This window comes from Pseudorca crassidens, chromosome 13, assembly GCF_039906515.1.
Source record: "Pseudorca crassidens isolate mPseCra1 chromosome 13, mPseCra1.hap1, whole genome shotgun sequence".
Lineage (NCBI taxonomy): Eukaryota > Metazoa > Chordata > Mammalia > Artiodactyla > Delphinidae > Pseudorca > Pseudorca crassidens.
In genome coordinates, this window is record NC_090308.1 from 9,373,055 (window position 1) to 9,385,906 (window position 12,852).

At 40.3% G+C, this 12,852-nt stretch overlaps 1 protein-coding gene across 4 annotated transcripts in view; it reads right to left on the reverse strand.

The window, feature by feature from the left end:
- Positions 1-12,852, reverse strand: part of SNX9 (sorting nexin 9) — a 137,035-nt gene that overhangs the window by 26,765 nt on the left and 97,418 nt on the right. For 3 of the 4 annotated variants that reach the window (XM_067701676.1, XM_067701675.1, XM_067701677.1), the window contains 4 exons: positions 12,748-12,840; positions 6,361-6,526; positions 4,392-4,542; positions 639-723 (listed from right to left, as the gene is read on the reverse strand). In XM_067701676.1, the coding sequence (XP_067557777.1) occupies positions 639-723; positions 4,392-4,542; positions 6,361-6,526; positions 12,748-12,840 (495 nt within the window). The remainder of the gene's footprint in view (positions 1-638; positions 724-4,391; positions 4,543-6,360; positions 6,527-12,747; positions 12,841-12,852) is intronic. The other variant, XM_067701678.1, reaches the window with a different exon arrangement.

The window sequence follows — 12,852 nt, forward strand, 5'->3', positions numbered from 1 at the left end:
CTAGATAACATTTAGATAGAAAATCTATCAGCAATCAACATTTAGGTGAAACCACAGAGCCTGTGTCATGTTATGTAATAAGCTATTCAAAGACAGATATACTTAATGGTGCCATTGACTCCCAGCTTTTACGTACTAGCTCCTTATCACGACTCGACAGCTGGTTTATTGAAAGAAAACTATTACCAACATAGTGGAAAAGGCAACTTATTCTGATAACATGCATGTACTTCGTCAAGGTAGAAACCTAAATATTTGAATTGGGTTTTTTAGCTAAATATGTATGGCTAGTAGAAAAACAGCATGTAAACGATACTTCAAGATAGTTTAGAAAAATTATTAAAAATACGTATGTACTATGGGTGTTGTTTGTTCAATTACTAACAGTCTGAAAGGTAAAAGTAAAGAATATCTAAACAATATAATAATGGGCATTAATTCATGCCAATTATTTTTAGTACTCTTAAAATACTAATACACACTGTCAGTTACTTACTTCGAGCATTAAACGTGTTTAAAAATACTTTCCAAAAACAAAAAACTTTCCAAATGACTAATAACCCTCTTAGCTTTAAGGTATTATAAAAGAGCTTAATCAGAAACAAAGCCAAAAAAAAAAAAGAAAAGAACAAACTTACAATGATAGGAATTTTCTCTTTGGGTTTTGCTAGTTGCTTGGCCAACAAATACTGTTCCATTCCAGGTTTTGCAAATCCAGGAAATCTAATCATGAGGATAAATGCTTGTGAGTCTTATGCTTTTCCTTATAAGGATTCTACAGCGCTCATCCACATTTACTTAATACGACAGTTTGAACTTGTTCTGTCTTTCACATGTACTAGAACTAGGAAACTATGGTAAATGAAACCTAATGTAATCAGATTGTTCAATGGCCAATTAGTCATTTAATTAAGCTTTATCTGGTAAGAGGACAGTTTGACTCCAGAAGGTGTGATATTTATGGGCACTCTATTTGCTTGATCTGAGACACTCTATCACCACATGAAGAGTGAAGGGCAGACTAGAAAATGTCCCCCAGGTACAGAGGTAGAAAGTACTGAGCGCATCAATTTGAGGTGACCACATGGGGTGAAGGCCACACGCTGGCATTTTTATATTCAAATTAAAGCTGCCTTTCAACATTCTCCCTCGGGTGGCCACAATTATCCCAAAGAAACCGCCACTGTTCATAAATGCTCGTGCCATTTTCTTTGGGAACTGCCTTGAGAACCAGTTTATGAGACACAAACAAAAAAACAGTCTCCTTAGTAAAGAGACTCTAAACATAAGAAACTTGGCCATTTCCAGAAATCAAATCTACATCCGAAGCGAAGTTCTAAAACTGAAGAAAAGCTGAAATAAATGCATGGCCATCCAAAGCGCTACTTCTAAAGAAGACAAGATTAATCTGGGTTTTAGAATTTTTTTTTTTTAATAAACGGGGAAAAAATCCTCAGAAAGCAAAATACCTAAAATAGGAAAAGAAATCTTATTTCTACAAAAACCAGCTGTCTTACTTCTGATTTCATTCCTATACCAAGTTAAAGGCCAATGTGATGCTCTCAGGGGCTCATATCTTTACCTTCATTCTGGACTGACCTCCCTCCATTCTCTTTTCCCTGGACCTGCTTTAAAACACAGATCCTACAACAGAGTAAAAGGGGTGTCTAGGAGCTTGATGGCCTTGGGTTTGAATTTCAAGTCCAACACTTCATAGCTATGTGACTTTTAGAGTGCGTCTTCTTATGTGAAGAATGGGACCAATACGACCTACCTTTAAGGTGGTAAGGGAATTAAAAGATTTAAGTAAAGAGTTATCTATATAAATCTAAAGGCCCTAGTACGTACTCAGAAATTAAAATGATTTCTAATGCCGCCACCGGCTCTGTGGAAGTGCTCCCTACAGCCTCAGGTGCAGCCTTCTCTGTGCTGCGTCAGTGTTCTGAGCACACTTCTGCTCTTCAGCTTATGGTGCTGCAACTGCCATGATCCATTTGCACATCACAGCAGACGAGAAGCACCTTAGAGAAAGCATTTGTATTTCCAGGACCTAGAGGAATTATGGGAATATACTAAATGCTTAATGAATTAATGGGCTAACCTGGAACACTTTTGTTAAAGAACCTACACTTTTGCTAGAAAACGCTGATGGAGAAATTGGGGCATTGCACATAGCAACAATTCCTTGACTAGACTGTAAGCTTCCGAGTGCAGAGAGCACATGTCATGTTTCTTTTGGTATCCTAGTGACCACAGCAAAACTCTAGAGCTGACTATGAACGCATTTAATACTTACTGAACAGCAGTGCAATTGATTAATCCTTTCAGTATTATCAAGATGTATTCTTGTAATGCTCAAGTATACTTAAATGTCTGATCTCTGTTTCTAGCATAAGGTTTAGGCTCCATGACTGGAATATAGCTGTCATATAAAATGGATTAACCGCTGAAAAGTGTTAATACTAAAAAAATTTTTACAACTGTTATAAGTAAGTCATTTATACATTAGTCTAGTTAAATAAAAATATGTAGGGTATAAACGGCTCCCAGCACCACAGAAAGCGAGGGATGCCTCCAAGGTGCAGGTGCATGTTAGGACTCCTTCAATTTGGTTTCAACCTAGACTGAAATTTTAGAGCAGAAAGAATTCTTAATTAAAGCCAATCCTTCACTTTAGAGAGGAAGAAAGTTGAGTTTGAAACAGGTCATCCAACTTCCCCATGATCACATAGCAAGCCAGAGAGCAAGCATGGAGCAGTGGAAACCACAGGAAAGAGGAGTCACAGGCCTGGCGCAAGCCAGAACCTCACGAACTGGCTACGAAAACTCAAAAATTCAGCTAGCCGTATTTGTCTCACGGGTCCTGCTTCCTCATTTTCAAAATGGGGCTGAAGGATACATTATATTAAAATGGGTTTTAAATATACTTTGTATTTAGGTTTAAAGAACAACTGAGGGTAAGGTACGTCACTACAGATCATACTGAGAACTTCAAATCTCACTTTAAGAAACAGGATACAGTCAATAATGACTGACTGTACTATGCATGCAACTGAGTACGAAAATACACAACGGAAGAAACTGGACAGAAATGCAGGAGACGTGTGAGCTAAAAGATAACTCATTTAATTACCAGACGGCATTTAAATACTAAAGGAGAACTTGCAGGGCTCATTAAACTTATACACATGTACATCGAGACCTAGAAACTTGGTATCTAGATAGATATCAAACATGTTTACAATTTTTTTCCAGACATAGATTAACATTCCTTGATATCTGCTTGGAATCATGAACTTGGAACACTGAGAAAAAGTATGAGTAATTTTAGAAAAACTATTTTAAATATAACTGCTGTAAGAAGAGTACTTGAAGATAAATCATATGGAAGTCACAAACTACATCTCCTTCAAGCTACACTGGTGTAAACTACAGACGCATCCAGAACTCTCTACTAGGGAATTCCATAGGGCTGTGTCCATATTCACCTTTCCCACATGCTTTCCTGCTAAGCACTGTTTCTACAAGGACCGTTCGAAACATTTTTTAAAAAAATATAAGAATAATCTGGGCCTCCCTGGTGGCGCAGTGGTTGAGAGTCCGCCTGCCGATGCAGGGGACACGGGTTCGTGCCCCGGTCTGGGAAGATCCCACATGCCGCTGAGCGGCTGGGTCCGTGAGCCATGGCCTCTGAGCCTGCGCGTCCGGAGCCTGTGCTCCACAACGGGAGAGGCCAAAACAGTGAGAGGCCCGCGTACCAAAAAAAAAAAAAAAAAATATATATATATATATATATATATATATATATATGAATAATCTAAGTGAAAACAAAGTCCTAAACACATTAAACATAGTAGTTGAGAGTGTGCTCAGGAAGCTGAGGGACTGGACTGGAATCCCGACTAGATCACTTACCACCTGTGTGAACTTGGGCAGTTACTTAACCTCTCTGGGCTTCATTTTCCCAGAGAAAACAGAGATTATATGTACCACAAAAGGGATATGAGGGTCGCATGAGAGAACACACACAAACTGCTTTGCACAAAGCCTGGCACATGGTAAAAGATCAATAAACAGTAAAACGTTTAAAAGGAAGCTATCAGGATTATTTTTAGCTTTCCCGTGACATCAGCAATAAAAACCTTAATATGTCATGAGTTAAAAAAGGTAAAAAACAGTATTTAGCAGATGATTAAATGGAACATATATTTCACTTTAAAATGAAAAAAAATTTTTTTAAAAGAAGCTTCCAAGCTAGGAGCCAAATAAAAAATAAACATGATCAAATCGCACCCCAAGCTTTGTAGATCACTGAAAAGAGAAAAAGCCTCTTTGTATCTTGTATCTGTTTCTACAGAGTGTTCACGTTGCCCCAACTACCTTACACCTACTTGTTAAGCGGCAGCTTCATGGAGGAGCTGCCGGCACGGCTGTTTCCTCGCTGGGCACCGCCTGCTTCCGCTGCCTCTGAATCCTTGAAGTAGGGAGAAGACGACTTGGGCTCATCCCAGTCTTCATCCCAGTCGTCATCGTCACCAGTTGCTGGAGGTGGGCACAGAAGATCGTCAGTAAAGAAAGACAAAAGAAAGATGGGATGACTTAACCTTCTGGGGAGGTCAGGATTATAATAAAGATGTGAAGAATATAGGCTCTATAGTCAGACAGTTTGGGGGCTTGACGATTCGGCCTTTTAGCACAAAAGACAAGTTAGAAACAACTTCAAGAGGGCTGTTAGTCCAAGTAACTTCAGGTAAATGCCAACTATAAAAACACTCTGTGGTATATAGGGAAGGCCTTCTAGAGGCCTCTACGTTGATAAATCTAGCTTTATACACTTGCAACTAAGCAGATCAAATACCCTTTAAGCCAAGAGACTGGGGAGGACAAAAGGGTGATAAGAGTTTTAAAAAGGAATTGTTGGGCTTCCCTGGTGGCGCAGTGGTTGAGGGTCCGCCTGCTGATGCAGGGGACGTGGGTTCGTGCCCCGGTCCGGGAGGATCCCACATGCCGCGGAGCGGCTGGGTCCGTGAGCCATGGCCGCTGAGCCTGCGCGTCCAGAGCCTGTGCTCCGCAGCGGGAGAGGCCACAACAGTGAGAGGCCCGCATACCGCAAAAAAAAAAAAAAAAAAAGGAATTGTTTAACACTACTACTAATAAAGGTGAGAGAAGGACAAGGGGGTGGAGGAGAAAGAGAAAGAAACGAGAGATAAGTAGTAACTGACCAGCATGAGCAGCCTAATATTCTAACAACAAGCTCTGTGTCAGATGAGGAGCTGCCAGCTTTCCTCCCTCCCTCCTTTCTTCTTCCACTGTTCTGTGCCTCTGTCTCCCACCTCTGATGGCCTGAGGAGTCCCTTTAGCATTAGGCAGGAAATTGCCCTGGGATCTCTGCCCTAAGAGTGCCACCACGAGAAGCCCAGACACAAATGCCAAAACGAAAAAAAGAAGAGAATAGAAAGTATTAGAAGGATCTGGGCCAAGAGTCCCGGAGCCACGCCAAGTTACTACAGAAGCAGAAGTCAGCAGTCTAGTCTCAACGTTTCTACCCACGACTCCTGGTCCTGCAGCAGCCCAGCTCCTGTCCAGGAGTGGGAGCTGGAAACCAGCACCTGTGCCCTTTATGGCTCCTGCATGCAAGTCTCCTGCTGTTTAGCACATTCAGTTCTTGGCAAAATCTGCTCATACAGGGATCATTAAAAAATAACGGGTGGAGCTCTTAATTTCAGAACAGACATAAATCGCCTTTCTTAATTCCTGAATTGTTTCTCCTTTTAGAAATTCCTCTTTTGCCTCAGTATTTCCATTAAGAACCTGGGAGTCAAACAGGTAGTTAAGGAAAAGACAGAACAGCTACGTTAGAGGTCACCAACCATGTGGCCATAAACCACTGAATGTGGCGATGAACCATATTCAACCCGTGTGCACATTTTTGGGGCCCAAATGTGTGTTAGTAGCTAAGATGTTAAAGTGGGAAGAGGAGATGAAAATCGAGATTTCTACTCTCTCTGGAACTGTGGTGGTCCAGGAGCACTAGCTCAGTTCTCCTGCAACGGCATCAACCCGCCGGCTGGAGCAGAGCTGCCCACCTCCGTCTTCCGCAGCCCCGCCCCACGGGGCTGCGCTGCTGTTCCGCTTTATGAACCTGGCCACTGCAAGCGTTTGCATTTGGGACTCCTTGACAGGTAACTGAGAGTGAACTGAAGACCGTAACTAAAAACTACCTACATTTTGACCCAGAAAAATGAGTTTGCTATTAGTGAATAAGAGCACCTGAGAACAGTTCCTTTGATTAAATCTATTTTACTCCGATGCCCTTTAAGGGTGGGTGGGCTCCATCACCAGCAGAGCCCTCTTCCTCACCTGGTCCCTGGTAGGCCTGGGGATGACCAAAGGCAGTGTCCCAATTGTTGGAGGTGTTTCTTTGGGCTGCAGTCCCCTCGGGCTTGGCTCCCCAGCCATCCGAGCTTTCCCAGTTTCCAGATTTGGGAGCATTCCAGGCTGACCAGGGGTCATTGCCACTGCTGACCTGATGTTAGGGGTAAAAAAGGAGAGAGTATTCGTGACTTCTAGAAAGCATTACTCAATTCAGTAGGAATCACATAACAATTGAATTGGGGTGCTGAAAAAACTGATAGAAATTTAAAACAATTTACAATTTAAATAATAAAATTTTAGAAACACGTAGGAAAGCACAAAAGACAGGATCAACCGAATTTTATTGTTAACAGTTTGCCATATTTGCTTAGGAACTTTACAACAATAACAAAGAAACTCCCTTTCTTTTTCCTTCCCCCAAGTAACTACTTTTCTGAACCTGTTCTCATTCCTGTGCATGTTCTTATACTTCCACTGCGTATGTAATGGAATATGTACCGTATTCATAAATAACAAATGCTTTATATTTTTCAAACTGACCTGAACAACACTGTACTGTATGTAACTCTTTGCAAGCTGTCTTTTTCTTTCACTTAACATTATGTTTTTGAGATTATACTTGCTGGTAAGAATATGTTTTATTCACTTTAACTGCTTGATAGTAATCAGTTGTATTTTTAACTGTTTTAATTTTTATTTGAAAAGGTAATATGTTCCCAGTAAGAAAAAAATTCAAATAGTATAAAAAGATATGAAATTTAAAAAATATTCCTACCACCTTAAAAGGCCAGTCATTCTCTCAGAGATAATGACTCCTAACAAATTCCTTGTATATACTTAAACATGCCATGCAGAGAGAGCCTTTTTGCTTTTAAACGTATTATGTGAGCCCAAATTATACTTTCTGCTCTGCACTTTTCTTTTGTTTTTCTATTTAATAGCCTAAAACATTCTCCTAGGTACAGCAGCACATGGATGACATCATTCTTTTACATGACTCCCCAGAATTCCACTGTATTTATTTCCCATCATCTAAACAGCATATGCTGATGCTCATTTATCTTGTTTGCCGTATTTTGCTACTGTAAATAATGCTGCAGTGCACAATCTTTCCTCACATGTCCAATAGATGTATGTGAAATTCCCAGAAGAAAAATTGCTGGGCTAACACAAGTGTGCACTTAGAATGGATAGATTCTGTCAAACTGCTTTCCAAGGAGATTGTACAGTCACATTCCTACACTCCTTCTACACGCCAAGGGGTGCTGTCTTGCATAAAATGGGGCTACCATACTCCAAAACTATTTTTAAAATATTTTCTCCCATTATTCCTTAGTATAATTTTATAGTTTAATTATTAATATTATAAAAAAATTTTGGAATGGGCAATACATGGCACTCAATATCAAGGAGTGCTGCAGTAAGAGTACCTGTAACCCACCTCTCACCCCTGGCTCACCCAGCCCTGAGGCAACCAGTTTTTTTTGTTTTTTGTTTCCTTAATTTTTAAATTTTAAATCTTCAACCTATATGGAATTTACTTCAGTATATGAAATAATATAGGAAGCCAGCTTAATTTTTTCCTGTAGTCATTCTGTTGTCCTGACATCACTTAATGAACAATCCATTTTCCTCCACTGATCTGAAATTCACCTTTATCGTATACTGGACTTGGGCCTATTTCTGGACTCTATTCCATCCTAGGAATCTATTCATACTAGTACCACGCTACTTTGGAGTCCACTAGACAGAATACCGTTAGTACTTTACCATAACATCTTCTATTGGTTTATTTTTACACGTGAACTTTAGCATCAGCTTCATGTTTTAAAACTAAAACAATCTTTAGTTTTAGCATTAGCATGTCAAGTTTAAAAAATGTGCTGATTTTCATTTGAATCACCTTAAATTTACAGATAAACTCAGGGAAAACAAATAGTGCCTTTAAAATAATTTCAATACTGAATGTATTTTATTCAAGAACATGGAATAGCAAATTTTTCTCTTTACTCAGGTCTTCCTTCTCACATAAAAATTTGGGGGTTAGTTAGAGAGAGAGAGAGAGAGAGAGAGAGATTGAGATTTGTAAGAAAATTACCCAAACGGCCTCATACACCTCTCTAATGTTTTAGAATGCTATCATGGTTGGTCTTTTCTTCACTCTTCATCAATTGACATACAGGGTGGATAACTGCCTGCCACCTACCAGAAGCATCAAAAACAGTATATGTTTTACAAAAGGAACTATGATTTCATTCTAACATCTCTATACCTTCAAGAAATATTAATGAAGTTACTAGTGATTCTGCCTGAAGTCAAATATTAATAGCAGAAAGACATTCATCCTTATGACTGTGGATTTCTCGAACATACGGCTGATGAGGAGTTACTCTCAAGCCACTCCAGGGCAGACTGGAAATGAAGGCTGCCGTGCTGAGGGCCTGACAATCACGCTTCATTTAAGAGAAGCCCTTCCTTCCATAGTTTTCTTTAAGTAGGGGTGTTTTATTCAGCAATATATATACTCTGTGCTTTCCAAACTAAACTATGAGGTTTTGTTTTTACAATTAAAAACTTCAAAAGGTACAGAAATTTTGGATAGTAAGATGACAGTAAGTACAGGCATTCATTGTCTAGCATTTCTATAAACTACTGAGGAAAAGGAACAGAAGGGCCATAACTAGAACAACAGGATGAGTAAAAGTTCAGCACTGCCATGACAGTAAGATCGTGTTAGCAAACTGTCAAAGAAGGTTTTCATCAATATTGAGGAAGAAATGGGATATGAAATTCATCACCAAGTAACCTTAAAAAACTAAAACTTATTAGGACAGAAACACGTAACATGATAGTTCTTTTAAAAACTACTTTGTCTATACATTGTTTACAATAATTGCTATCTTATTTGGTTACGTGTACGATCTTAGCTCTCTACCTGGGTTATGAAATCCTTGTTGGCAAATCTAATAACTTTGCTTCTCTGTTTTTTTTCCTGGAACATTCCTTCTACTTTGTTTCCACTTGACTCCTACTGATAAATCTTTCAAACCCTGACCAACTGGCAATCTCTCCAGCTTCTATCATTGACTTTTTACTCACTCTCTCTCTCTCAGGTGACCTCCAGGGTCCCTCCTCTAATATCAATAACTAACAACCAGCTCACAAAGCCTTCATGGTCTGCTTCTCTCTGAACCCACCCTTCCTGCACTTCGGCCTCTGGCTCCTTTGCTTTCAACTCCCAATAACCTGTCTGTCCCTTAACTGCAGGCATCTGGTCACACAATAGTCCACGCCTCTTCTCTACTTTCTTCCAGCTTTCCTTCAATGTCTTCATCCTTTTCTTTCCCCTCCTTTCAGGGCACCAAACCCCTCCCGATTCTATCAACCACTTTAATTAAAAACCATTCATTAGACCTCACTGACCACAGAACAGATTCCAAACTCCTTAGGCCATCAATTAAGATCCTAACTTTTCCTTCCATGACATTGCCTGTCCTCACTACTTGCCACTAACCCTCACTCTGTGCTTCAGCCCGCAGTTTCCCAGACCTTCCTGTGTCCTTGCCTTTGCTCAGGCTCTGCTCTCCATCTGCATGCAAAGCCTTCTACCTCACCTTCCTAGATTCTGGCCCAGTCCCACCCCACGGAGGGCGCTGGCCTCCGCCTGCTGGCTGACATTCAGTCACATCCTTCCACTTTCTCCCAAAGTTAGCCTTCCGTTAGAGTTATTGGCGTATCGGTTAGTCATTCCCAGTAGCAAGTCACGGGCAAACATCTCCCCTAAAAGATTCTCAAAGTGCCTTACATAAAGTGGCGAAGACTCAAATTTTTTATTTTTCTTAAAGTGGCTAACTGTGATCCTCTTGGTCATTTGTATGAAGTAGGTATTATTCTAATAATAATAGATTATTATATCTATGATTCTTTAGATATGCATCTAACCTTCATGACATTACTATTATTTCACAAAGAGGGAAATCAGATTTTCCTCACGTATACTGACTTGAGTCTCTTCTAGGAAAATAACCACTGTGGACGACCACAGAATAAGTGATTTTCAGCACTGCCATACGCTCTTAAAATAACAGTGCCTTCCCAGTTATGAAAGCTTATCAGTACCCTGTAGAAAAGCTGCAAGATGCTGACAGGTACAGATGGACAGAGGGACGGACATATGTGTGATGAAGAACAGTAACATGTTAATGGTAAAATCTAGAAGGCGCGTATATGATTATTCGCTATGAAGTTCACTTAACTTTCCTATGCTTTAAGTTTTAGCAAATGTTGGAAAATCCAACAAACAAAACTTGCACGTACAAACATCGTCTTCTGAACTCCATGAGGATGCATGCAAGGGACAAGAGAAGGTCTGTGCCCATCAGGCTCACCAGTGCTTTCTTGTTGCCTGTGAACATGGGGCCTACACTTAGTAAGCGTTTAGTAAATTACTTGCTAAATTAAACCACTCACAAACACTCATGTGTTTGTCTGGATCTCTATTATGAATGGATTTTCACCTGCCTTGCACTGGAACTGACTATGTCCGACTCGCCCCCTAACTCCCACTCTAACTAAATTAAATACTCCCTAATGCCAGAAGCCATGCAGTCAACACATTTGCTCCTTTAGCACTCTCATTTTTTTTTTACATCTTTATTGGAGTGTAATTGCTTTACAGTGTCTCCTTAAGTTTGTGCTGTATAACAAAGTGAATCAGCCATATGCATACACATGTCCCCATATCCCCTCCCTCTTGCGTTTCCCTCCCACTTTCCCTATCCCACCCCTCTAGGTGGTCACAAAGCGCCATGCGGCTGCTTCCCACTAGCCATCCATTTTACATTTGGTAGCGTATATATGTCAATGCTACTCTCTCACTTCATCCCAGCTTACCCTCCCCACACCGTGTCCTCAAGTCCATTCTCTACGTCTGGCACTCTAAAGTTAAAAGCTATCCTAACCTCATAAGACAAAACAAAGAAATACATTTACATTGTCTTTACATCATGAGACAATCTGAATGTATCCGCTGAAAGGAGCCTGTAGAGCAGGAAGACAGAGAACGGAGTCTGAGCGGCCATGGAGGGGTGGGGAGAGAAGGGTATTCCTGAGATAATCGTAGCAAAGCTGTGCATCTTACAAATACATAGTATGGGGTAAAAGGGGGCAAGGATAAGAACATTGGTCCACTGGTTGAATTTTAAATCCCTTATGAAACTGTAGAAATTTGACTGACGTAAATTTCTCACGGGTGCAACGGTTAAGAGCTGAAGCTCTCGAGGCTGTCTATCCGGGTTTGAATCCCAGCTTTACCACTTACTAGCTGTATGAACTTGGGCAATGTACTCCATCTCTCTTAGTTTCCACTCTTATAGAATGGATATAACATCATAAACTTCCTCATAAGATTTCTGTAGGAATTCAATGACGTAATGCATATAAAGCACCTAACAATATCTGGCACGTGGTATGCGTTCAGTAGTGGTTACCTTACGACACGGGGGCTCATCTAGAGTATACAGAGAAGAATGAAGACTGGTCATCTTTGAGTAAATCCCCATTAGTTTATGCTTTAAAGGAAAAGATCAGTTATATTTCCACATGGCTTCAATGACAGATCACATTAATAGAGAAACTTTTAATTAAATAAGTGATTATAGGCACTTAGGATACTTTCTATTTTAGCCAAAGATCTGTTTCCTTCAGATACATAAGAGAAAGGGGAAGAAGACAGAACTGTTTTGCCATAAAGTTCCAAAGCAACTCATAATTCTTGGGGGTCTTGGCACATTTTCTGTGTGCTAAATGCTGAGATCTTGCTTTTCTTCAAAGCCTAACCCCCACTGCAACAAACTGAGCTACACAACGATTTGGTTTAATGATCCTTCGGCCTCTGACTTCTTTGCCGTCAATTCCAAGAACCCCTTTTGTCCCTCACCTGCAGACATTTGGTCGCACAATAATGCATTATGTCCCTCCGCTAAGGTTTCAAACTCTGAGGGAGCTCTCCTATCCTCTTCTCCCAGCCCCGCCCCCTCCTTTCTACTGAGCAATGTCATCATTCTCTTCTTTCCCCACCTTTTACGGTACCAAAGCCAACCAGATTCTGTAAACTCCGTGATTAAAAGTCCTTCATTAGACCTTGCTGTCCATGGAATAAATCCATCAATCGAGTCTCATCAAAAGTCTCCAAAGTATAAATCCCAATTGCCCTTCCAACTCCTATACGTCCCACATTCTATGTTGCCATGCCCCCAAGAAGAGCTTTAGTAAGATACTTTAGCTGAAACAATCACCTCACTTGGGGAAAAAAGGATTACTTCTAGGGGTTTTAAATGTTTATTTCCTCTTTCATTCAAGTTTGAATTTTACCTTATTTACGGAAGAAGAAGGAGAAGGAGAAGATGAAGTAGGTGGTGATTGGCTGAGACTTTCAATACAACCAATCTGAGCCAAAATATCCACCTTAAAATAAGA